General features: G+C 48.2%; 12 protein-coding genes across 12 annotated transcripts; 4 read left to right on the top strand and 8 right to left on the bottom strand.

The window, feature by feature from the left end:
* Positions 1 to 312: 312 nt before the first annotated feature.
* Positions 313 to 663, top strand: FPRO_12745 (uncharacterized protein; the record flags this gene model as incomplete). Its single annotated transcript, XM_031223295.1, has 1 exon — positions 313 to 663. The coding sequence occupies one exon, from the start codon at positions 313 to 315 to the stop codon at positions 661 to 663; it is 351 nt and encodes a 116-aa protein (XP_031088668.1).
* A 784-nt stretch (positions 664 to 1,447) lies between these two features.
* On the bottom strand, positions 1,448 to 2,504 carry FPRO_12744 (uncharacterized protein; the record flags this gene model as incomplete). The annotated part of the gene is made up of 2 exons (XM_031223294.1): positions 1,448 to 1,859; positions 1,966 to 2,504. The coding sequence occupies 2 exons, from the start codon at positions 2,502 to 2,504 to the stop codon at positions 1,448 to 1,450; spliced, it is 951 nt and encodes a 316-aa protein (XP_031088667.1).
* A 674-nt stretch (positions 2,505 to 3,178) lies between these two features.
* FPRO_12743 (uncharacterized protein) lies at positions 3,179 to 3,987 on the top strand (the record flags this gene model as incomplete). Its single annotated transcript, XM_031223293.1, has 2 exons — positions 3,179 to 3,256; positions 3,313 to 3,987. 2 exons carry the CDS (start codon positions 3,179 to 3,181, stop codon positions 3,985 to 3,987), a joined length of 753 nt encoding a protein of 250 aa, XP_031088666.1.
* Positions 3,988 to 4,272: 285 nt separating this feature from the next.
* On the bottom strand, positions 4,273 to 4,626 carry FPRO_12742 (uncharacterized protein; the record flags this gene model as incomplete). The annotated part of the gene is made up of 1 exon (XM_031223291.1): positions 4,273 to 4,626. One exon carries the CDS (start codon positions 4,624 to 4,626, stop codon positions 4,273 to 4,275), a length of 354 nt encoding a protein of 117 aa, XP_031088665.1.
* Positions 4,627 to 5,492: 866 nt separating this feature from the next.
* On the bottom strand, positions 5,493 to 6,206 carry FPRO_12741 (uncharacterized protein; the record flags this gene model as incomplete). Its single annotated transcript, XM_031223290.1, has 1 exon — positions 5,493 to 6,206. One exon carries the CDS (start codon positions 6,204 to 6,206, stop codon positions 5,493 to 5,495), a length of 714 nt encoding a protein of 237 aa, XP_031088664.1.
* A 683-nt stretch (positions 6,207 to 6,889) lies between these two features.
* FPRO_12740 (uncharacterized protein) lies at positions 6,890 to 7,543 on the top strand (the record flags this gene model as incomplete). The annotated part of the gene is made up of 1 exon (XM_031223289.1): positions 6,890 to 7,543. One exon carries the CDS (start codon positions 6,890 to 6,892, stop codon positions 7,541 to 7,543), a length of 654 nt encoding a protein of 217 aa, XP_031088663.1.
* An 823-nt stretch (positions 7,544 to 8,366) lies between these two features.
* FPRO_12739 (putative amino acid permease NAAP1) lies at positions 8,367 to 10,338 on the bottom strand (the record flags this gene model as incomplete). Its single annotated transcript, XM_031223288.1, has 5 exons — positions 8,367 to 8,756; positions 8,815 to 9,238; positions 9,292 to 9,746; positions 9,797 to 10,092; positions 10,158 to 10,338. 5 exons carry the CDS (start codon positions 10,336 to 10,338, stop codon positions 8,367 to 8,369), a joined length of 1,746 nt encoding a protein of 581 aa, XP_031088662.1.
* A 2,190-nt stretch (positions 10,339 to 12,528) lies between these two features.
* On the bottom strand, positions 12,529 to 14,334 carry FPRO_12738 (uncharacterized protein; the record flags this gene model as incomplete). Its single annotated transcript, XM_031223287.1, has 5 exons — positions 12,529 to 12,680; positions 12,746 to 13,958; positions 14,007 to 14,107; positions 14,158 to 14,184; positions 14,232 to 14,334. The coding sequence occupies 5 exons, from the start codon at positions 14,332 to 14,334 to the stop codon at positions 12,529 to 12,531; spliced, it is 1,596 nt and encodes a 531-aa protein (XP_031088661.1).
* Positions 14,335 to 16,186: 1,852 nt separating this feature from the next.
* Positions 16,187 to 17,958, bottom strand: FPRO_12737 (uncharacterized protein; the record flags this gene model as incomplete). Its single annotated transcript, XM_031223286.1, has 2 exons — positions 16,187 to 16,869; positions 16,911 to 17,958. The coding sequence occupies 2 exons, from the start codon at positions 17,956 to 17,958 to the stop codon at positions 16,187 to 16,189; spliced, it is 1,731 nt and encodes a 576-aa protein (XP_031088660.1).
* Positions 17,959 to 18,965: 1,007 nt separating this feature from the next.
* On the bottom strand, positions 18,966 to 19,705 carry FPRO_12736 (uncharacterized protein; the record flags this gene model as incomplete). The annotated part of the gene is made up of 2 exons (XM_031223285.1): positions 18,966 to 19,436; positions 19,487 to 19,705. 2 exons carry the CDS (start codon positions 19,703 to 19,705, stop codon positions 18,966 to 18,968), a joined length of 690 nt encoding a protein of 229 aa, XP_031088659.1.
* A 2,851-nt stretch (positions 19,706 to 22,556) lies between these two features.
* On the top strand, positions 22,557 to 22,859 carry FPRO_12735 (uncharacterized protein; the record flags this gene model as incomplete). The annotated part of the gene is made up of 2 exons (XM_031223284.1): positions 22,557 to 22,679; positions 22,797 to 22,859. The coding sequence occupies 2 exons, from the start codon at positions 22,557 to 22,559 to the stop codon at positions 22,857 to 22,859; spliced, it is 186 nt and encodes a 61-aa protein (XP_031088658.1).
* A 925-nt stretch (positions 22,860 to 23,784) lies between these two features.
* Positions 23,785 to 25,152, bottom strand: FPRO_12734 (uncharacterized protein; the record flags this gene model as incomplete). Its single annotated transcript, XM_031223283.1, has 2 exons — positions 23,785 to 24,109; positions 24,158 to 25,152. The coding sequence occupies 2 exons, from the start codon at positions 25,150 to 25,152 to the stop codon at positions 23,785 to 23,787; spliced, it is 1,320 nt and encodes a 439-aa protein (XP_031088657.1).
* Positions 25,153 to 25,290: the final 138 nt, after the last annotated feature.

Here is a 25,290-nt window from a genome sequence, read left to right as displayed (position 1 = left end):
CATACTGCCATTTCCGTAAACCAAAGCGATTATTGAATAGTCCGACACGAACATAGATCTACGAACCCGCCACAACATGCCGATGTGCTATCTAAAAGTCGTGTTTTAGCTCTTTACTCTGCCGCCATGTCCTCTTCTCCCAAGCTCACACCCACCAAGCACTTCAACAAGACTGCGAAAAAGTACGAGGCCGCTACATACTCGTGAACACGCATAGCAAACCATTTCCTCCATCACGGCCCTAAAACCGCTGACATCATTCTTGAATCCGGGATCAAGCCTGAGACCCACGCCGCTGATGTGGCGCAGAACATGGTCAACATTGCTAGGGAAAGGTCCTCCTCATATTCCAGCGTCCACACGCCTGTAATCAGCAGTGAGGAACTCTCCTTCCCTGATGATACCTTCATATACTCCATTACAAACGTCAACCTGATGTGCTTCACCGACACGAGGAAGGGCGCCAGAGAGATAGTGCGGGCACTTCAACACAATAGAGTGGTCATCGTCATAGGCTGGACTGTATTGGGACATATCGAGATTATTCAGGAGGTCCAGGCGCAGATCCGCCCGGACGAAACGCCATTCAAACCGCCTGTTCCTGACATCTGGCTCGACTCTGGCATACCAAGGCCGTGCTATCGAGTGCCGGGCTCGAAGTAACAAACACTGAAATTGACGAACACCTGGGCGGCGAGACGGCTGACGGAGTTCCAAGTTTCTGAATTATTTGGGCGTGGAGGAACCGGAGAAGGGCGCTGGGGTGATGAAAAAGATTGTGAGGAGGGGGTGGCTCTGCTTACTAGACCCTTAGGCTCTGGCGTTAACATTGAGGTACCGGGAACTATCTTTGTTGCATGAAAGGGACCTGGCGGTGTTGTGATTAGAGAGGTTCTCCTTGAAATCGCCACAACTAGAACAGGTAGTTTGTAAAACGTATTGCAGATTTGGCCGGTATCTATATCAACACACAGTGCTCAGAAACCCTTTTATGCTTCAGAAAATATAATCCTCGATGAATCCACGCTTCACGGTCATTCCCACGGACCCGGAAACTCCTCGACCAATGCTAATCCCACTCAAGTCTTCCCAGATCTCGTCCTCTATGGCCAGCCCTCCAGACATTATGCATAAAGCTGATGTAGAAAACAAATCCAACAGTAATTAAACATTGCATCTCAAATACAAATGGCAAAGTGGGAAAGACCTAAAAAGAAATGCAAATCCTGAGAGTTGTGACCGAATTTCGCACGGCATAAAAAAGAAGCCTTTGACCGTAAACTGATTTCCTAAAACAAAAGAAAACTAGCCTAAAAGCTGACCATGGTCCTCTAAATTTCTCCAAGTTCTTTCGTCATTTAGGGCGTCTATCCTAGTCTTAAATGCTGTATATTGAACATCCCGAACTTGAATTGGGTATGACAACTCTTGATCTGCTAGCTAGCCATTACCAAAACGCACCAGTCTCCCATTCTGCGGGATTCGCACCGTGAGTCCATACCAAGGCTCCATTTTCATGGTGCACAGCCCTTTGATAACCGGCAGGATGCGACCTCTGCCTCCTACCATCAATCTCCCAGATAGGCAGCCCTGTATAAAACTCTCTGGAGCACGGCACAAACCCTCCCACTGTGAATGGCACCGCGAACTCTCCTTGGCATCGTCTCCAGCCCTGTGCCAAGAGTCGATAGAGTCCATACCGGAGGCTACAGGAACTTCCCTCAATGGGAATCGTCCAACAGTCGACTGGGCATGCTTCGTCCTTCAGACTTTCGAGCCTGTACGCTCTGAACTGCAGGAGGATAAGTAGGCTGCCGTCGAAGCAGAAGACCTGAGGGCACCGATATTTGTAGGCATATCTGCAAGTGTTGATTAGCCCGGCGGCCCGCTTCGAATAAATTATGAGGAATCTGTGCAAGAGGAAAAGAAGAAAGAAAAGAAAAACACATAGGAAGCATAACTTACCCTCTTAGCTCTTGCGATAGTCTTTTCTGAGAAGCAGAAACGATCGTACCATCTTGCCAGTCTTCTTCTAGAAGGTTGCGTTTCATTTCCCCGATAGCTACAGTGCGCCTTGTATTTCCCACTCTGACAGAAAAAACACAATCAACATTCTCAGCTATGTTCTCCTCCGAAATTGGCTTTGTATGAGACGTCTGAGTCATTGCAGGATATGCATGCCATGCAGATAGCACAACATTGACCACCTCTGTGTGAAACCAGTTCTCACAGTCTGCCTCGGTCTCGAGCCTCCAATGCCGATTATTCGGCGGCACAGCCCTTTGTCGGAACCGCAATTCGTCGTCTGCCTGCAGCGGGAGGAAGGCTTCTTCAAAATTGGCATGAGTCAAGCCGTCTGAGCCAGTCATAGTGTGTGAAGTGACTTTCTTGATAGGTTTGTAGGCATGCGTCCAGGCTTTGTCAGTCTTGGTTTCATAACCTGGGTTATTGACTGGGTTTGTTGAATGCTGCAAGATGAGCTGCTGAGCTGTATTGGTGGACATGGTATTATTGAGGAAAGAGAAATTATTTGGAAAAGTATTGCTTAAATGAATCAATCGATTGTCACGTTCAACTGAGACTAAGAGATATATATACTCCAGAAAGGTCTAAATTTAGGCACCGACTCTGCCTGTTGGATTGAGTGACCTTGGCCTCTCGGCGGCTAACTATTTACACTTGAATTTCGAAGTCCTAGAACAGTACCAATAATGATGTCTCTTCTGCCGCTTGAAATGCTCAGCCCCATGATAGCGGAACGCTGCGAAACAACAAGTCGACCAACACACCGCGGTGAACCAATGGTTCACGACATGTGACTAACAATCCTGGTAGCAGTTGGTGTTGGTTGGTACCATTACTAAAAAGGTGAGTAATAAGCAGAACTGGGCCTGACATTTCTCATGAAGATCAGGTCGTTCATGCATTAATATAAGGTAAGGCAGAATCAATCAGCTTCTATTTTAGAACCATCGTTTCACAGTGTGCGTCCTATAAATATCGCATGTTAAATTGTTTGGAGGTTCTTGGTGTTGGGTTAGGCCGCTGACTAAGCCTCAAACGAACAACTAGCCTTGTCGCTGTTGGTTGCTTGACACGTCGCGACATCATCAGCACCGACGCGCAGAAGTCATCAAAACGTCTTCCTTTCACCATCTCATCTAGATCCAACTCAAAAATGGAACTTTCCGATGTCGGCCCAACAATAAAATCGGGCGATCACACGGACGGAGAAGCTGCACTTCAAACAGGCATTGTAAGCTCTATCGTCTATCCAACGCCTCCTTAAACTGCTAACTATCTTGACACCAGCGTTTCCGATTCGGAACTCGAGACATTCAAGCCATTGGAACTCCGTCAGATCATGCTCATCTCAACGTCCTACGACTGAGAATTGATAAGACGTTCATCGGAGGAATAATCGAGTCTTTATTCACTATCATATCGAAAGCCGTTGGTCCATGGCTGCAAACAAAATTCCCTGAGTGGTTCTTACCAGAACATATCGTCTTGAAACGTCAAAAGAAGAACTGGGAAGAGGAATTTGACCACGAAGTCGTCGCGTACAACAGACTACGACCTATTCAAGGCCTCACAATCCCCAAGTTCTACGGCACGATTCAGTATGCAAACACTCGCGCCTTGATACTCTCAGACATCGGGGGGTCTAGCCTCTCAACGCCTGATGGCGCCGTTCTGGATGAGCAAGATATCGAGCCCCTGTTGCACCAAGCCTTGACTTCGCTCAATGAATATGGCGTTTGCCACGACGATACGAAACTCGACAACTTCCATCTTGTGGCTGATGAGGGAAAAGACAAAATCATGATCGTCGACTTAGAGTCCGCAGACTTTGATCAGACTGAAGAAGAGCTTGCTTATACGGCGAAAAGCAAAACGAAATCGCTGCTTCGTCAGTATCGGAACCATTTAAAGTGTTTGGAACATGATGGCGTGCTATTGCCGAGACGGCCTGTTCGAAGATGAGATCGTGTCTATCCATGATAGAGGAACATCCGCTTGTCGTTCAGACCAGCCTATATGTTTAAATCACAACAGTTTCAAGCTCGTACCAAATCTCGATAAAGTCTGTGAATTATAGGAACCCTATACAGCAAATAGCATTTCCTCAGCCGCACGTATACAATCCAATCTTGAGGTGCCTATCAATCCAAACAGAACCCTCGCCACTCCCAGTCCCCGTGACATCTCATATTCTAAACCCCCAAGTTAGAATCGAGAAACCTTCATTGTAGTGGGAAGACTTACCGCCTATCCTTGTCTGCAATCAATGTTGCCCCACTGGTTCTTAGTAGCCCAATACCAAGAATCCATGACGGATCGCGCCTCACAACCACTTCCAGTGGTAAACGCCCAGACGAGCGAAGAGCCGCTGTTGTCGTAGCCGCAGTACTGATCGCTGACGCCAGCACACTCTGGATATTGACCGAGGTTAGACCAGAGATTGCCGCAGACTTCATCGGCATTGGGGACCCAGGAGTTGGACCAAGCCTCGTAGCGACGGGACCAGTCGTTGGTGAGCTGGTTGGTGCAGCGCTCATTGGCGTGAACGTGGTCGGTCACGAGAGCGGCGAGGAAGATTGCGGTGATGCCGGTGAAACGCATGATGATGAATTGGTGGTTGTTTGGAACGGTTGGTTTAAGTGAGTTGACTGAAGATGCTGTAGAAGACTGAAGAGAATGTGATTGAGTGATGAGCTATTTTGAAGAAGAGGAATAAACTGATATTTATATATAATGCGAAATAGAGAAATGAGATAGAACGCAGAACTGAGTTGCTTGATGTGTTATTTACAGCTATGACCTGTGGCTGAAGCTTGTACCCCCGGCATAACAGCCAACCCTTGCAAAGGCTCGAGAGTAAAGTCGGTAAGATGCTTGGATCTTCATGAATTCCAGTACCGCATTAAAAATAAAACCAGTGGCTGAAACTTATTTTTACGGTCTGCGACTTGGGCATTAAAAAGCAATTACTCGATTTCTTAGCCTCCGGAGTAGTATCCGAGCGAGTTCTAAATTTACTTTATAACTGCCGATAATCGCATGAGCGTCAGTTACTACTTGTTAAGGTTTCGTACTTATGGTTTTATTTTCTTATGCTCTTAGTTCTTGTCTTAGGGTCAATTGTTCCGCTTCATCCGAAGATAATGTCTCTGCAGTCTGTTGAGATTTAGTAACTCGTGCCGATGTACTACTTACGGCAGGTTCATTGGATTGCTGTCTGACTTTGACGGTTTAAAGTATAAAGTGTGCTCCGGGAATGAGGATCTACAGAACCTCGTAATCTATGCCAAAAAGCGTAAAAGTTAGACAACGCTCCAGTTCCGGAATGTTCGGTCTCATTGAACGGTGTCGGGCAAGGCGGTAGTGGTGACTTTTGAGATGATAGGTATTATCTTTCGCTATGCAATCTTATCTATATAACAATAAAAAGAATGTCCCATCTGAATACAAATCAAAAAACGATGATACTAACTATACAGTGACTGAGTAAAGTTGGTCATAATCCTCTTCTTCCGGTTGCGAAAATGAATGATAGTAGCCATCTGCCCAATCCCCGCAAATGGTCCTCCGGCACTCATAGCCAAGACATGTTTGTTATGCGAAGAATCGCACCGGCTAATAACCTTCTTCCTCTGCTTCTTATTGCCGTTCATGTATGTCTCTGAAATAACTTGCATGACGACTCGCGCAAGCCACCAGCAATTATGCCACTGGAGATGATACTGCGGCTCTTCATTGTGCACTATCAGTACAAGCTTGGCGACGTCGCTCAGCCGTGCCGCATTGGTATCCAGATCAGCCTCCACGAGAACCCTATCATCACAGACAAGGTTTTCTCGTGATGGTGCGAGGGTCACAACCAATTGTGCTTGATCCGTTAAAGCGTTACTGGATGCCGAGCCAATGGGCAATTCACCCATACGCTCGATCCGCATCCAGGATAGTCTTCCATCGTTGGTCTTGACGCACATCAGTAGGTATTCGTGCTCGATGATGCTTTTCTCTTGGAGCCACACGACCTTTGTAACGTAGCCGGGGGTTGCATGGTTGATGATGTGTTCGATGAGAGGGCGGTTGTTGTTCCGCCAGATCTCGGCGCCTTCGCGCTGTAATTGAGCTTGGAGAGATGAGCCTTGTACCAGACTTGGTAGCGGCGGTCCTCGAGATCTGCTGTTTGACATTTTGATGGGAGTGTGATGATAATCTGTATGAAATGATTGATATCGAGTGCTAAGAAATAAAGTATAAGAATTTCAATCCGGAAGGATAGATCAAAAAATGCTGTATTGGCTGATTTGATTTTGAGACTTGAATTGACTGGGAGACTCCTTTGCATTTATATCACAATATTCCAGATAGTTTCACAACTGACAGACTCACTGATTGAATCGATTATCAATCAGCACAGCCTCATGACACTCACCCACACAGCCAATCGCATCCTACCCTGCAGCTCTAAGTATATCCTGGTATGTCCGTCGGACTTGAAAATGCAGTCAGCAAGCCCCGCATCGAGAAGGCTTAGCACTCGCACTCGGTTCAAATGTTTCAGCTAACCCACCCTTCCAGAACAGCGCCTACCAGCGGCTGAGAAGTCCATCTCCACCGATGGCCTCAATGTGGGTGGTCAGAGACAGGGATTGGACAGTCAAAAATAGGGCGTAGCCTTATGCACCTACGGAGTAGTATTCGCCAGCAGAATTACGGGGCTGAGTAAGACGTGTAATATGAATGCTAAAGTAACATATTAATATCTACAGGCAGAAGCATGGAATAGCATTTGCATTTATACCCTTAGGCTATCACTTAAACTCAAGGGAAACCTACTCGAACTTGAGTATTGTTTGTATCATCACTGAATGCAATGTCTGCGAAAGTCCAAACCAATAAACCCGCTATCGAAAGCACATCCCCTCCCCAAAGTGTCACAAATGCAGAAGATTATCGAAAAAATACAGAAGAACTCTCACGGGACATCTTATATCATGTCATTCACCAACTCGAAAACCAAGCTTCAAGACAAGAATCCATCAACTCATCAAGCAAAAACAACAGCGATGACCTCGAAGTCTTTCGTTTCTTCGTCGTAACCATGATCGCCATCTCCGTCTTCGGCGCCTCAACCTTCGCCGTCATAGTCGGAGAAATGACTGACCCAGCGGACATCTGGGCTCCAGATCCGCCAACGTTTTCTCTCAAAACAGTCCGACTGTTTCTCTCAGTGTCTTGGCTCGCGTTTGCAGTGTCTATTGCTTTGGCTGGTTACAGCGGGAGTTTTCTCGCGTTGATGCGACAAAAGGCAAAGGGCGAGATTGACGAGGAGACTATCAAGAAGTGGACGCCTGCTGGGCTTGTTGTTTCTGCTGCGTTGCATCTGCTCATTGTCACGGGGTTCTTGTTCATGGCGCTTAGTCTTGTGGCGTATGTTGGATCGTTTGGCTGGGTTATTGTTGGGTTTTCTGGGGTGATGTATCTCGTGGTCTTTTATTTACTTGGTGCGCAGTTTCGCGCCGTGTGAAATGATACATCGTTAGACAGGCATTGTAATACTTACGGCGCCACTCTGACCATATTCTAGCCGAGATTTGCCATCTAATATTTTTACCTTGTCCCTAAATCCGATGCTCCCCGCGATTGTGCATGTAGGTTGAAAATGAGGCTGACGAGAGACCAAAAACGCCGTGCTGACGGTACCACCAAATTGAACTAGGATTTAAATTTCCAGCCCCGAACGTGTTATTCTCGGTTGGGACTTATGACTGAGAGCTCATATCACCGTACAGAACTTGGAACTTAGCCAGCTGCAAAGATATGATAACATGTGTCGAGTGACTCAAGGAACCAAAAGATCTACCAGACAGGATGCTTCAAATCGTCCAGATGCAGAGTAACAAATATGGTCTCCGTTTCTTTCATCGAGATGGCCTAGCTCGATCATAAGGAAAATGCTCAAGATAGACGATAATGAATCCGACGAGAGGAACATTGGATTTAGCTGGGGTTTGGAACTATCATCAATGCGAGAAGTCTCGATGCAAACGTGAAGTCAGGTTATTCTGACATGATTACCGGAACGCCAGAGATCCCCCAGCTTGCTGTCGGGACGACAACTTTAGCCTTGAGGCACCGCGTATCAACGATTTTCTCTAAATGTTTTTAATGGCTGTTTTACCATTGGTCATTGAATCACTTGGATACATCATGAACTTCCGAAATAGTTGCTGAATAAAGATAGCAACCGGTAGATTGATGGGGTATAAACTAAGAATCCTCAATAAGAGGGACTAACTACATAGATTGACCGTTCTGTTCACATTCATGTATAATGAGACTTTATGCTCTTACATGAACTTGTGGAAGAAACGGCGCCAAGCGGGCCATGAAGCGACCTTAGCACGGTAAGCGTTGATCTCGTCCCAGTCATGCTCACGGAGACCGGTGTCAAGGTCGATCTTATCAACGGTAAGCCACTGAGGCTTCTTCCAGAAGTAGCCGATGATCCAAAAGAGGAGGACGACAGGAATAGCAAGGCAGGCCATGAAGAAGTCCTCGGCGTTACCATAGCCTGGCTTGTTTGGAGGGCAGATGGCAACGAAGAGCTGCATGCCGAGAATAGCAAAGCAAAGGGCGAGACCCAACCACGAGCCGTAAACGCCACCAGCAGCCTTGAAGGGAATCAGGTCGAGACTTCGGCCTTGTCTCTTCCAGGCGGAGCGGAAGCGGATGTGAGCCTACAGGACCAGGTCAGTAAAACGGATCAAAAGGAAGACTCCAAGTTTCTCAACTTACGTAGCAGATGGAACCCCAAGTGAAGAGGGCAGCGAGAGCAGAGACAGCAAGAAGCCAATCGAAAACAAGACCACCAGATGAGGCGAGGACAATGTAGGCGAGGGCACCCCAGATGAGGTTGAAGCCTACAGAAACGAGAGGTCGTCCGGAACGATCGATATATGTGAAGATCTTGGGCGCGTAATCTTGCTCAGCGAGGGCAGTCAGAGTACGGGAGCCACCATAGACGGCAGAGACACCGATGGAGACGACTGAAATGCAGATGACCAAGTTCATGAAATCATCGTAGCCCTTGAGACCAGCATCCTTGGCTGCAAGCACAAAAGGAGAGGTACCGTCCTTGTAAGGGTTGGCGCTGTTGAGGAGACGCTCATCTGTGGAGCTGACAAGCATGCCGACGAGAGTGAGACCGATGATGTAGAAGCTGTCGCATGTTAGTTAGCGTACGAGGAGAGAATGGGCTCTGGTGAAGCTTACAGGGTGATACGCCAGAAGACCTGCTTGATAGCACCGGGAAGGGCCTTGGCGGGGTTGCGAGACTCGGCGGCAGCGAGACCGACCAATTCAGTACCGGCGAAAGAGAAGGCGGCTGTGACGAAGACACCACAGAAACCTCGGGAACCATTCTGGAACGCGCCGGGGTCATACCAGAGCTTGGCACCCTGGTACGTGTCGAAGTCGCCGGAGGAGGGGCCACCACCGCAGATGAGGATGATGGCGACGATCATGAAGATGACAATGGCAGCGAGCTTGAAGACGGAACTCCAGAACTCTTCTTCGGCATAGCCGAGGGTACCAAAGATGTTGATGACGATGATGAATATCCAGAAGACGGTGATCCAGACAGCTTCGTTGATGTCTTTATTCCAGTATTGCACCGTGAAAGAGACGACTGTTAATTCGAGCGGCAGGACGATGACCCATTGAAAGACCTGAGAATGTCAGTTTCTCAATTGCGCGACACGGGATCAGCGACACTTACGTAGTTCCAGCCCATGGCGAAACCCCAGGACGGATCGATGAAGCGAGTAGAGTAGGTGTAGAAACCACCAGAGACGGGGTACATGACAGCGAGCTCACCGAGAGCGTGGACGACGTTGAAGATCATAACACCAGCAATAGAGAAGCAGAGGAAGACGGCGCCGGGGCCGCCCTTGGTGAGGGCACCGCCGGAGCCGACGAAGAAACCAGCACCGATTGAACCTCCAATGGCGATCATGTGGAGATGGCGCTTCTTCATGGAGCGATCGAGTTCGACGACGCCAGTGCCGTAGTCACCTGTAAAAAAAAAAAAAAACGAGTTAGGGGTTAATTGGCAGTGGTGGGCAGTGCATGCGACTCACGGCGCTGGAAGGACTTGAGGTTCAGACCATTGCGGGTCATGAAATCATCCTCGCGGAAATCATCGCGAACGCCCTCAACATCACCAGTGAAGGTATCCTTTGTGTGCACCTGCGCATGGCCATGATCAGGCGATGGCGGAGTCGCGCTGCCGACGTCGATCTTCTCCTCCTTAGAGGTCATTGTCACAGAAAAAAAAAAGAAAGCTATTGTTGTTTGAAGGAGTTTGTGAGGTGAGGGAGAGAGAGGAGAATGAAACTCTGCCTGGGGAGGGGAGATGGGAAGGGCAGTGGTTTTTATCTCCGAGGAGCGGAGACGTTTGTGTTACAGGGAAGGAAGCTACCTTAGACAAGCACAAACACAGGCGATGGCGAAAAGGGCAGGAGATGGGGATTGGAATTCTCAAGGTGGTGGGTTGGGTTGGGTTACAGCTCGTGTAGCGTGCCAAGACATGATAAGCATCCCATCAAAAGAGACGAGAACGAAGAGAAGCTGCCAAGTAGTTCTAGACGAGGCAAAAGGAGGGAGAGTGCAACATCCCCTTGAGCAAGGGACAGACGCTGTTGGTGCAGGTCTCCGATGTAATTGAAGCTGTTTGGGTTGTATTTGCGTGTTCCCATGTCGATACCTCTCAGCACATGCCTCTTTACAGAGGCCATCATCAACTCCATTTTCCCCAGGAAGCTTTGACAATTAGCGAGTGAGTAGCCACTAACCGGGCTGATTTACAGTGATGACCGCGCCCCGCACCCACTTGGCACGCTCTGTGCACTACCCGACATCCGCTCCTCAATCAGCATTTTGAGTTTCAATTGACAGAAAGTGACTGACCTGGGTCCAACGCGTGATCCCAATCTTGTATGCAACGGACATGATACTGAGAACGGAAGGTGCAACGATCGATCTTCTCACTGGAGGATTCGATGGGTTGGGGTCCGGCTTGGCGCATGTCTTGGTCTGATTTGGGGTTTTCTCACTCTCAGGTGGACCGTGGCGTTGGGTGGGAGGGCGAGCTAAACAACAAGCTTAAAATGTTTATCACGAGGTATGGGGGGGTATGACGCGCTGGCTTTTTGCTCTCAATGGAGTGGCGAGCAATCATTCAGCAATGTTACACATCTTGACCGTTGAGCGTTACAGTTTCCGACTGATTGTTACCCCAAACCTCGCCTCCAATAAATACACAATATCGAATTCTACGCCCAGCCTTCGCCGAGAAATCTGTCAAAGATCCCGAACGCTTGGGGCCTCCGACGCCAAGAGATTCTGTATCATCTTGAAAAGGAAGGAGATAAAAACGACTCGAAGGAGGTTATTCCCAATCATCAGCTAACGTTTTAGGGTTGGTGGCTTGGGTACCTGGCTTGCGTCGGGTCAGCCAATTGTGCTGAGATGCATTATCTCCATCCTCATTGAGATTGGCCGTGCAAATCCGGGGATGCGATCGGGCAGAGTGGAATTTATTACGTTAAATATTGTTAACGATTGACGCAGCAACTGGGGCCGTTGATGTTTAAATTAAAGCGTGTTTTATTGGCTGGCATTTGAGTCAGGACAAACACTCCTCAAAACAGTCTCAGTTTCATCACCACGCCTGCACGCATTCTTTAATTTGAGTATCTCAGACACAAAAGATCATTCCATTCTCCAATCGCCCCCAAAACCCTCCCTTATCTCTTGGCCAACTCCAACCCGGTAAGATTACAACCGCAATCTCTTCTCACCACCCAACGACAACTTCTCCTCAGCGCCAAGACGACCGAGCAGTCTTGGCAGTGATAAAAAACCAAGAATCGAACAATAGCCCAAATTGAGTCCCCAATGGGGAATGTCCTGCGGTTATCCCCAACACCGCAAACCAATAACATCATTTCTCAGTGATTCTTCATTTCTTGGCGAACAGCTGGTCGGCCGCACGAAGACAAGCCACTCACTGTAACACTAGCAAAAGGGCCCCAAGAATTGTTGCTATGACAAACCGAAATCCCAAACTTGGGAATAATCTACGTCAGAGTCTGGGGAAGCTTTGCGGGGTAAGAAAAGCACAGCGATAATGGTATTTGCGTGTGTGAACGACACGGTAATGATATGGACAGAGAGGAGAGAAGAGTCGCGGTCAAAATAAGAAAGCGCCGTAGCGGATTAGAGACATGGAAGGGCCCTGCTGTCATCACTTAAAAAAGGCATAACTTTTACCTTTCGGAGAGAACGTCCCCTTCTGGAACGGCAGTCAGAATCACACCACCCATTCACGGCGTAGCAGTTTCACAGGGGGGCGGGGGGGGACACAAATGGTTGCAGCCGATAAGCCCTCTCATTTGTTTATCTAACGCTGCAAAAAAAAAAAAGAAAAACCCCGGCGGCGCGAGGAAGCTAAGGTATTCTTAGCTCGTGCGCCTTCTCGTCGTCTTCGAATGGAGACTCGGGGCGATGTTCTTCCAGCACCGGTTTACCACGCATCTGCGCCCAGACCGTTTTGTACACGGGCTTGGCGAATAGCGCGTCCATGTCTTCGAGGGTGATACCTGTGATTATGCATGTCAGCCACACTGTGGAATAAGTCTAGAAGGATGGGTTTGATGTAACGCACCTTTTGTTTCGGGGACGAAGAACGTAGCCCAGATTCCCATGCATACGAGGATCGAGCTGAAGAAGAAGTAGGCGCCGTAACCAAGGTCTGAGATCATGTAGGGCGTTGAGCGTGCAATGATGAATGATCCGAGCCATGTGTCGGCTGTCGTGATGGCGACGCAGAGCATGCGGATGTCGAGAGGGAAGATCTCGGATGCGTAGGTCCACGTGATACCCTGCCATGTCGCACAGATGATGATGGCGTTGATGTAGACGCACACGATGGCAAGGTATCCCCAGCCGTCGCGGTTCACAACACCAGCTGCAGCTGCAGCGGCGGGGTCGGCCTCCATCACGTACCCGCCGATATACCACATAGGAATACAGCCGAGTGCAGCACCCCAGATGAGACCCTTGCGCCGACCGACCTTCTCAACGACCCAGAAGGTGAAGAGGACCATTCCGAGGGTCTTGGAGATACCATAGAAGCCAGTGGAGAAGAGCTTCAGTGAAGTACCGGGAATTCCAAGACTCTCAAAGATTCGGGGCGCGTAGTAGGTGATGATGTTGACACCAGTGAAACTCTGCAGAAACATGAGAGCCATACCAATACCCATGCGGTTACGCACACCCTTTTGGAAAAGCTTCTTGAACTGCTGCTTCTTGCTCATCTTATTCGTACTGCGCTCCTCAACCTGCGCACGAATATCACCCATTTCTCTGCGAACATACTCATGTTCCGCCGGAAGACCCCTAATCTGCGCGAGAATCTTCTCCGCCGCTTCAAAGTGATCACCACGTGCCAGCCAGCGCGGCGACTCCGGACACCAAAGCATACCGAGCGCAAGGCCCAAACCAGGAAGTAGCTGTACCGCCAGGGGAACAATCCACTGTGTCTTTGTGTTAACGTCGATGGTGCGGTCAGTAGCGTAGTTGATCCAGAAGCCAAGCATACCGCCGCCCTGCGAGGCGATCTCGAAGATACCCACGAGACGGCCTCTGATGGACGGCGGGGCAGTTTCGCTGATGTATACTGGAACGGTGAGGGAGGATGCTCCGAGGCCGAGACCGGCGACGGCTCTTCCGCCGTAGATCATGTTGAGGTTGCCGTTTGCGGCGGTCATGAGGGCGCCGCCGAGGAGGAAGACTAGGGCTGCGCCCATGATGGTCTTTCTACGACCCCATTTCTCAGCGATGGGGAAGGTGAGTAGCGCACCGAAGAAACAGCCAGCCTGGATATGTTAGAGAGGTGGATTGAGAGATAGAGAAGAGAGGTGTACCTGAAAGGTGGAGACGATGTTTCCCTGGATGGTGTCGCGTTGGGTCTTTTCGACGAGGTCAAGGCCAAAGTCCCTCATGAAAGAGGTCAATGCCATGGTACCTATCTGGTCAACACGGGCCTATCATGTAGAAAAGGTGAATGGTACAAACCTCCAATAACAGAAGTGTCATATCCGACTGCGCAAATCAGTACATCACCTTATCATCGCGACTGCAGAACTCACTGGCGAGGGCGGACATGCTAGCCACCGTAGCAATCAGGTGGATTCGCCAGTTCCGCACCTCAGGCGGATCATTGGTGCCCGACGCATGAGTATTCCAGCCCATAGATTATCGAAATAAAAATAGGTTGTTGAAGTAAAGATATCAAGATTTCTCTCAAAAGACAAAGGAAGCGAGTCAGATAAACTGCAAAAGTGTCTGTACCCCTCTCTTCTGAACACGGGGGCACTGCGGCCTTTTTATCTTCATATGACGATATCTATATGCGCATGGCTGGTTGTTTGGAAAAGGTTCGGGGTCTATTTTGCTCCACGTTTTCCCCGTGGGGTAGGCATCGCTGGGATCATGAGTGTGAATGTGGAGTTGCCAAGATTGGATGAGGGGACGATTGAGGGTGCGCTTTTCCGTTGTGAGGAGGGATGATATTGCATTTCCGTGCGTGCTTTGTTCATATGGGTTGCGAACATTGATATCATCTCACCATTTTCGATGACGTACGTGGAAAACTCAGATCAATGCGCCCAGAAACAGGCTTTTCACAACGGTCGAACATCAACCCTTTTACTGCCATATACTCACAATATTTCATTGTTTAATCTCATCTCTCAAAGCCCTCTCCCCACCAAGACTCTCAAACATAAGGGTCTCATTGCCGAGTCTTGGAGATCTACCAACCGGCCCGCCATTCAGAGTTTAGCTCCCGACACAAGCTTCAAGCATAAATCTAAGCGTTGCAAGCTCCACTCCATTATCATTGGTCCTCGGCGAACAGAACTATGCTCCGAGACGCCCTCTTCCCCGCTTGAATCAGTCGATTGCTTATGGCGAATACTACCCTGTGCTTTAGTTTCTCATAAGGACTTTTACAGGCGTTTGCTTGGCGCCAGTAAATGCATTTGTAGACGAGTTGTTGTGTGGACTATGTCGTCTAATAGCCTTGGCGTCGTGAGGACTGCCGATCTTGGCTGTTGCCCATCATGAAGGGTCTTGTTATCTATCCCCCAACCGCAGCCTGGCCTTCGTGTTGTACGACTGGCTAGTTTTACGCACCGAGATCCTTTATTCGCGGCACAGTGACCTTGTGTTTGCTCGCGTGAGAAGTCACTGCTCGGGACAACTCGGATCCTGTCGTCTGAACCTAGCATGAGTGCAACATAGATCTGTAACCGAACCCAGGATCATCACGTTGTTGTTACATCCCCCGCACTCATGGCTCCATATCCAGAATAAGCTTAAATCACTTGGCGCCAGTAAACACCCCGAAGAAGGTCAACAACCTGGTTGAGCCTGTGGAGATAACTTCGGAGGATCGGCGTTTAAAGGAATTACCCCACGGGGATATCGTCGAACCGACGTTGTTGGTGTCTGATGGCTTCGTTTTACGGGCGTAAACAGGTCTACATTGCGGAAACCAGTATCCGTCGTGAGTCATTCGTAGTCAAATGGGCTGGGTGTGCTGCATGGTTGCATTAGTTGTAGGATGCAGGCAAACGCACCCATATGGAACGCTTTTGACTTTTGACTTGTGATGGAAACATCTTCTATCTTGACTTTTTGGCAATCTCTTACTAGGGTTCCTTTATATGTCTTGCTCTCTGGATAGGCAATTCTTCGAGATGCCAGGTAGGGCTATTTCCGGTGAAGGGATCTGCCATTGATCAGCAGAGCTTTCGTGCCGAGGCCTCGACAACGGGGTTCTTCTCCTGGATTTCTTCCCAAATCGATTCGACTGGGCTTGTGACCATTTACAGAGTATTCCTGATCGTGAGCTTGTTCTAATTCATAGAAACGGAGTAAGGATGAAATGGCGTGCGAAGATGGGGAAGCGTAGGCTGAGATCTGTGGTTTTGGAGAAGCATAAATGATGTCTATTCTTTTTGTTGTTTTTCGATCTTTTCTTTATAACAGGTAACCTATCAAACCAAACTCAATCAATCTATATATAATCCAAAGACAGCTATCCCTGATTGGCTTCAAGCAGTTTGGCGATCTCAGCGTGCCCTTGTTTAACCGCACGATCCCGTGCTGTAAGGCCTCTGTAGTCCTTCGCCTCGACCTTGGCCCCGTGTGCTAACAGCAACCGTACAACATCTTCATGTCCACTTGCAGATGCCACCAACAAAGGAGCTTGATCCAATGCAGGATGGGAGACTTCCGTATCTGCCCCCTTCTCAAGAAGTAGCCGAACGATATCAGGGTAACCCTTGGCCGAAGCTACGAGCAGAGGCGTTTTGAATGACATTTCAGTAGATTCTACGTCAGCCCCATACTGTAGAAGCAGCTCTACATTACCTAGTCTGTTCATGAGAGTTGCCCAACCGAGTGGGGTTCTCAAAGTCTCATGGTCGCTAGACTCGAGATCTGGACTGGCATCAAGGAGAAGCCGCAAGAGATCTTCGTTTGTTGTCGCAGCTGCAAAGGATAATGGAGTGCGATTCATATCATCGGCTGCATTAACATCGGCACCTTTCATGCGAAGTATCCGTGCAACGCCAGTGTGTCTGTTAGCAGCAGCCCAAGACAACGCAGTGCGTCCATATGGCTCATCTTTAGCTTCCGTCCGAGCACCATGATCCAATAGGAACTTTACAGCTCCTTCGTGACCCTCACGTGCTGCCCAGAGCAAGGGCGTCTGACCATCTGTATCGGTCAGTTAAATATCTGCGTGTCGATCGAACAACTTGCCAATGGCCTCCAAGTCGCCAGCCTGGCAGCAAATGATAAGGCAGTTCGACCCGTATCCTCCTGAAAATCCACGTGAGTCGGACTCTTGGGAACCACTGGGTTTGGGTCATAGTCGGCCGTTTTGTAAGGGACTTCATCGAAAGAGGGCACAGCCATCATAGACAGAGACTTTAATTCAGTGGCAAAATGATCCAAGACCAATTTTCGCACTTGACCTGACTCATTTTGACCAGTTTCCAGCATCTTTTGTGCCTCTTCGGGGACTTTCTCGCAAAGTGGATAGACGAATTCATCCCTGGGGAAATACTTCTGTTTCCTGGCAGAATAAGCACGAATGTTTGAGGGATTAGGGGTCTGTCGATATTCTGGGTGAGGCTGCAGCATATGCGTGCTCCATTGACGTTCAAACTCAAAGACCATCGGGCTTTTATGGCCAATATCGCAGTACCATGAGCGGGTGTGGACTCTTTGCATCCAGTCTTTTGAATGTGTGAGTTCCATATGATCTACCCAATCTTCGCGATGCACAAATGACTTGAGAGCTGTTGCGCACTCAGGGTAAAGGCAAGGATAGGGTTCGACGTGTGTGTTGATATGATGTGTCCAGAATTCCAGCATGTCATCATAGGATCGCCTCAGCACCAGTTCCTCGGCGCAGAATGGGCACCGAACTCCATTTAGCCTTTGAAGGGATTCGGGCCAGTTGGGCTTCAGTCGTGCTTTGATCTTAACAATTTCGGGCAACGGAGGATACTCGGACAAATTGTCTGGTCTGGCAGTCGAAGTTTCCCCATCCAACGTCCATGACCACCTTGCTGAGGTTGGATATTTGCCTTGCAAGATAATGAGACGCTTTTTTACGACTGATTCTACCAACTGGTCGCATAAGGCTTGGCGTGCAATAGGAAACCGATGGCGAATCAAGTTTGCGATTTCTCTGCGAAAAGTGGTATCCTCCTCAGTTAATCTAGTCGTTAGGGATAACTCGGTTTGTCGGGCTGAGTGAGCTTTGATCTCAGCAGCTATACGATTTAGCTGAGTCATAGCAGATTCTGCGGCGCATGCAGCATCATGACGAATACACTCATTGGCTCTAGGGCCTGGTCTAGAGCCTGTCACGCGGATGATGAAGTCATGGCCCACGACATGAACAGCAGTATCTGGGAGTACAATGCCGCCAGCGATAGGACCATGAATTGTAAATTCGGGCCAGATGATGCAGTTGGCTGTGGTGTAGAGTATAGCAAAGGTGGGTGGTTTGTCACTCTTGGTGGACAGGTCGTTGGTACGCCATGATAACCCTTTGTAGCCTCCTATGACTAATTTACGTGACAGGATACTCGGACGACTGGATAACTTACCAAACTGTACTATGAATATAGTTCCTGCAAAGTCCAGATGACCTCCGACAATGCCAAGTGCTTATAAGATGAAGAGTAAAGCTCGCTCAAGCTCTCACGAGACCGTCGATACTGATCCATGGGAAATGACGGAAGCATTCCCATTCATGTATGGAACGAACTTCTTTTGTTAGTGTGGAAATAGATTGCTACGTCAACCCTTCAAGTGGAAGACGGCCCTGTAGAAGCTTTTGGGCAGTCTTTCTTCGAAATAGATTTGTTGTTTTTCCTCAACATCCTAGGCTACTTCCATGGTCGCGTTGACTCAGTAGCACAAATGCAGCCGGTGTCCTGTTGCTCCACAAGACTTCTGGAAATAAACTCGTCAAGCTTGTGTCACTTAAGAACGGCCACAGCTTCTTCTTCAGCCTTCTAATCACACATAATACTTAACCGTGGAGGTCACGTTTTCGTTACCTCAGATGATTCCATATCGTCTTTCAGTTCATGGGAAAACAAGGAAACCCAACGTGGGAATAGTACCGAAGCCATTCACAAGGTAGTTAGTAATGCCTGAGGAGACTGCGCTGCAATCTTCAACCCAAAAGTATCGTTGTCAATCATCATAGGTTGACAGCAAAACACGTAGACTAACCTCCCAAGCGTAATAGCGTTATTTTTGAACGTCTTATATTAGAATCTAATACACCCTTATCCCCTGAATGCAGCCCGACATATACTGGGATTAATTTCCTCTGGTGGCCGACAAATGCTGTGACAGTAGTGGCTAGAAATGCCGTTCACCTGAGCATCCGAAAGCTCCTGCAGTTCTCTCACTTTGGACCTAAGTAACGCTTGTTCTCCGTAGGACTCCTCTACCTTGTGCTGCTGGCACATATGGAAAAGCATGACCTGCTCCTTGAGATGATAAATATTTTCAGAAAACACAAACGCGGAATTCGTGGTTCTGGCCACCTGCACCGCGGCCCCCTCGATTTGGGCTAGTCCGTGCAGTATTTTGTGAAGATGATGATCGATAAAGGACAACCATTTCCTAGTTTCTACTGTGTCGTTGATTTGATCTGTAACGTCCAGGATCTCTTGGCTTATGTCCTCTGTATCTGACCAGTCAGACTCTGTCTCGGATCGCGTTGATGATTCATGGCGCGATGAGTTACAGTCCTGTGTGCAATCAGCTACACTGAACTTAGAAGCAGCAAGTAAGAACTTACAGAAGTTAGATCAATGTCATGAGATGTGTCTGTCGTATTCGCGCTATCCATAACTGGATCATTTGCCAAAGGAAGGACTGCATTGGTCTCCGATGTGTGAAAGTGTAGATCAATGGCTTGTTTAATTCTTGATGAAAAAGCGTCGGCGCTGCTCTGAGGCGATGACTGCGAGTGTGAAATAGGAGATATTGGGTTTGTTGGAGCGGTAGTGGATGACATGACTGTAGGCAGTGCTAGGGGTTTTTGACGCGGGTAGGAGGGAGACGGAAGGATTTCGTCTGCTTTTCTTTTCCTACTTGCGCTGCTTGACGTCGGAGTGTGAAGATACCCTGTCGGGTTATTGGACAAAGGCGGTGTTGACATATTCAATAGTAAAAAGGATAATCAGCTGGTGGTTCTGAAACTGGTCTTTCGTGGGTAAGTTTGATGTTATTTATAAAATGTGCCAATGCCTTCTTCTGTTCTGAATTACTTGGACTGCTCGAAAAGCTGGTCATCTGCAGACGGGCGCACATTTCACGAGTGGCGAACCAAAACCAATCATACTTGTAAGACTGAGTACGGTGACAGATCGGCGCTCTGAGACACAGCCGCTAGTACAACCTCGGAGCCGTGTCTTAGCCACCACAACGGAAATAATTCGCTTGGCGACATTTTTCGATCTGCATTTGGGCTTGGGAAAAAGCAGCTGAGCAGTCCCCTACATATATCTAAAACTTCATGGAACCCTGGAGGGTTGTGTAATACTTGTAAACAACGCAGGTAGCCTATATCTACTGAGGCTTTTGTATTTGGAATATGGAGTCTTGAAATAGTATATTATATGATATCGTAATGGCTAATGCTATACAAGGTTAAAGTGAACCCCAATTGAAACTTCATTGTGTTAAACTTCAGCTTCTGTATCCCGTTTCTGTCTGGGGTTGCCATAGTCTGGAACGCAAGTAAGAGCATTCTGAGGTAAATACAAGCATGCGTATCGTTGCAACCCTTCTATCTTACAGTTATGCAAGGAATTCAATATAAGGCTAGTCGAGCTTAGGGCTGGTCGTGTCTCGATCTTGGTGGCGAAAGCGTATTCTAAGACACGGCTCGGTCATGCAGCCAAAAAGATGCTATACTCACCGGCCCATGTCTCAGCTCGGGGGCTGGACCCTTTCGGACCCGAGACCAATCACTACCACATCTCAATTTGCGGGCGTTTCTTCCCGGTAAATTTCCTTCTCTTTTACAGGTTCAACGTCTTCTTGAGTTCATGCCGGCAGTAGACACATGGAAACAAACGTGGCTTCTTTCCTGCAGTCCCTAGCGATTTTTAGGTAGCATCTCGCTTGTTTTAGCCGCTTGCGGACGTCGGATTTGCGACACCGGCCCCTGGTAGCTTGCCAAGAGCTTGCCCAACTCCTGGATATTGGAGTTCACCGAAATCAGATCCTTGTCTGGTCAACATAGTATCGAGAATGCCGCCGAGCAATCTGTAGCCGGTGGTCAGCAGGCCCACCCTAATCGCAAACTATTAAGCACATGTCGAAGTATTACGTGTAAACCCAAAATGACAAGACCCATGAGTGGCGGATTTAAGAAGATTGCGAAATCGAGAGACTGATTCACAGTAATGAGCGAAGGGCATTTAGTCTGCAACACGAACCCCAGCATGTTGCCAACCCCATACGTCAAGGATGGCCAATGACTAGCGGCCTGGCCCGCGGAGATCATTGTGCTCTCAGAAGAGATTATCAGACCTTTTCGATTGGAAATTGAGATACCAAAATCAACAATGAACAATCGCCAAAACATCGGCCCTGTCGACACTGCCACTGGTAAGTAATAATCATTTCTGGAAGACCATAGCCTCTATATTTATAAATTAAAGCTACCACTTTATGCAAAGATTTCTATTACATATCAAGACATCAATGTATTTCTAGTCAAGATTGGCTTACTATGATCATTCTGAACCATTACTCTAGGGTATCACGCTTAGCTCGGCATCCCCAGAACTTCAAATATTGCGTCTTCGTGGCGTGGTTCCCGTGTTTCGCCCTCTTCGGAGCATTAATGCGCCTTGGGATTGTGCTGAAGGTCGCCAAGGGACCAGTATAGAGCTGAACCTCAACACAGCCCCGCTGGAAACGGTAAAAGCGCGACTAGGCGATGCTGAATAAGCCCAAGGGAGAAAGTAGACGTCCCACGTGAAACATAAAGTGCCCACAATGCCTAGTCTAGAATCCAGTAGATCTCTGCAAACTTTCCTAAGCCTTTTTGTCACTGGAAATAGGGGTCCGTCCTAAGCGCCCTTGCGTCTCCATTACCGGGTAATGGTCTATGTGGCTTTCCCAGCCTTATTCCCACTTTGTGACACGTTAATGGCGGGTTTGAAAAGCTAGTTGCACGCTATTGATTCCCTGGGCCCTCTACAGATAGGACTCTCTGGCAGCCTAACCGTTTTAAAGAGCAAGATTAAATCTGCCGAGACGAAGTGCCGAGGTGAACAGATTGCTAGAAACCAGAAAGTCTATATTATACCCCGACGACAGAGAGTTGGCCAAAAGATTCTATGAATTAGCTTTGTTCTCGCAAATCTTTATAGAACCCGCCACTGCCCTTCTGGGGCTTTAAGCCTTTCGCCTGACATTCAAGGAATATTGACAAGAGAAAGCCTCTGGCAGTTCTGTGAGGCTGTACAGTGCTGGCATCAATTGCATGCATCTGATGACTGTAAGAGCAGTTTGCTCTTCACGAAAGGTCTTAGACATCAGTTACAGAAGACTACGTCGGCTTGGCTCACATCAGGCGAGTTTAAAATTGCAAAAGTTCAATGTCAGCATGGTTCGATAATATCTTGATGAGACTCACGTAGGGTCTGTATAACCAAGTTTGCAATGACATCTGACAAGTCGCAATCCATCACACCTTGCAAGTAGTGACTGATGGACCGAAGTCTCGAGTCAGTACTCTTACCGTCAAGGTCTATCTACCAAAAGAAAACGCTTCGATAAAAACCCCCAAACGCAGATGCTGACTGTTAATTGCCCTTGGTTTCGCACTGGCACCTCCATACCCATTCACAATGAAATGGAACTCGCGGTTCTCGGCGACCTTGGTACCATGTGCGGTTCTTGCAGCAAATCCATGGACAACAACAAATATGTCGGCAGAAAAAGAGCCTGCTTTAACCCAGTCCCAGTGTGCAGTAAGCACTCATGTCTGTGTTCATCATGAGATGGCTTAGAAGACTTGCTTTGATGATACAATCCACCGATATGGTTGAAGGTTCAGCGATCTCAGGTGCATGTGTACGAACGTCCAGATGCTTTTTGTAAAAACGCACAAAGGAACTATTACAAGTGGTTACAACATGTCCAATAGTTGACTTCCAGACTAGGATAATATACAATGAATAAATTCATTATGATTTTAATAAGATCGCATCTGAAATACATTAACTTTAACAGAAAAAGCAATTTTGGAATGTAAACAACAGTCGATCCGCTATTCTCACGCTTCTTTATATCTTTGGGCAGCTCTTTAGTGGCTGCAAGCCAAACTCCATGATCTAACAAGCAATTGAGCGAAATGCATGGCGATGTAGTTCACAGCGCCTGATTAACCAGAGCTCTATGCTAACTTTGAGCAGAGCCTGAGACTTCATGGCCACTCATTACACAGCTCCTTTTAGGGAAGGGTCTTCCATCGACATAAGGACGTCATAGGCTACTATTGTACATGGTTTCTTGAGTCTGGGGGTTTCCAACGACGTCACTACGGTTGAAAGAAATGGTGCATTCTATGCTAATACTGAGGGAAGCGACAATTGCCCCGTATTTGACGTCAAGGTCAGGAAGACCACTGGAGCTAAATAAGTCTTTGCATCCCTTACCGAAGCAGGAACTTATGTGATAGACTAGCTATTCTTTCATGGGCTCATATGCTTCAGATTACATCAGTAAGACTGACGGGGGGTAGAACATCAGAAGTGCAAGTGTTCATGCAAGCAATGCTGCTGTCATAAAGGTCCAAAGGTCAGGATCAAAAGAGGCTATTCCTTGGTCAGACGAAATCGATAATCTTGATTCCCAGGTCAATAAATTTAATACTTACACAATTCAAATCGCCTGGTGGTCTCGGTAGTAACGCATGAATCATCGACACGTTTATGACGGCCGAGCGGTTAATGCGACAGGGGGATGACTTCAGTTATTATGTCAAAGTGGGGGACAACGTTGTTCACATGTAAAATAGACAACATTTCTTGATCGTCAACAATATTTCCATAGTATATCCAAACATACCCTCTCTCAAACCATGGCTCGAAGCCCCCTCTCGAGAATGACACCAGCGATACCAACCCCCACCACTCCAAGCGTCCAGCTGTTTCTGAACTCCTCCAACTTGGGCCAGAAGCTGTTCTTCTGCTGGCGATACTCTTCATACTCTTGCGCCTTGATAGCATCGTGCTTGGAGTATCGCTCGGCTTGACTCTCCTCGTTCTCCCTATCACCACCGATGTAACGCAGGAATACGTAGTTGGCGATTGGACCAAGAGCAGCGATGGGATGGAGGATGCCGGCGCCGAGGAGAAGAATAGGGAACGAGGCGTGGATTAGGGCGTCGCCAAGATAGCTTGATTCATTAGCTTCGGTATGTTTGTTCGGTGAGACAAGGACTTACTTGGGGTGTCTAACAATGCTCCAGACGCCTTCACGATTGATGCCTTGAGTATTGTCGTCCTTCTTGAACGACTCAAGCTGAGCATCTGCCAAGGTCTCCAAAGCAAATCCGGTGGTGAATAAAAATATGGCTAGCGAATGGAAGACGAATCCGTTGGAAGTAAAAGGTGAAGCGACGGCGCTCTCGGCCACAGCGCGGAAGGGAATTGTGAATGGAAGCGAGATGACAGTCTGTGCAACAGCCTCGGGCAAAAAGGTAGTAAAGAACGCCTTATTCCAAAAACCAGGATCCTTTCTCTTAACGTCATAGCGAGGATCATCCTTTCCACGCTTCAAGCTTCGCGACACAACACGAGAAGTAAGTCTCACCCCCCAAGCTGTAACACCAGCAAGGAGAAGCTTCTGCGAATATCCAAGACCATTCCAAGCATCAATAGGTGCAACATTATCGTAAACATACTTAGAGCCAATAGCGCTCCACCAAGCATTCAACGTCATTCCAGAAGCCCAAAGAACATCTTTCCCCTCGACCCTATCCGTATACCGCGAAACCCCATACGCGACCGCCGACAACCCAGCATGCAGACTAAAAGACGGCAAGACTGCGGAGTGCAGTAGTCCCAGCGCGCTAGTGCCTAGACTTTGATACGCGGTGCGGTTGAAATGCGAACCATAGACATCTTGTTCGGCGCCTGATGCGCCGAAACTAGCCTTAGGCAGAGAGTGACCGGCAAACTTGCTGCCGTAGATATCCTGCTCGGCCCCAGATCCAGCGAACGAAGAAGGTCTGGGGAGAGAGTGGTCGGCGAATTTAGTGCCGTAGATGTCTTGTTCGGCTCCAGATCCGGTGAATGCCCCGTGGGGAAGAGAGGGCGCGTGACCGGCTAGTTTGTTGGCGTAAATGTCTTGCTCGGCGCCGGAGCCGGTGAATGTGCCTTTTGGAAGGGAGGGGGAATGATTGGCGAGTTTACCGCCGTAGATATCTTGCTCTGCCATGATGGAAGATGTGTGAAGATTAATGAGAATGGGTTACAAGAGAATGGTTGGAGATCATGATATACTGGTCAAGGTGGAGATGAGACAATCGTAAATATTGCGTCATGGGTTATATCATCATTGCATCGTCAATACGTC

Source organism: Fusarium proliferatum (genome assembly GCF_900067095.1).
Source record: "Fusarium proliferatum ET1 genome assembly, contig: FPRO_scaffold013, whole genome shotgun sequence".
Lineage (NCBI taxonomy): Eukaryota > Fungi > Ascomycota > Sordariomycetes > Hypocreales > Nectriaceae > Fusarium > Fusarium proliferatum.
Note: the sequence above shows the minus strand (reverse complement) of the source record. Positions and strands in the feature narration are given on the sequence as shown.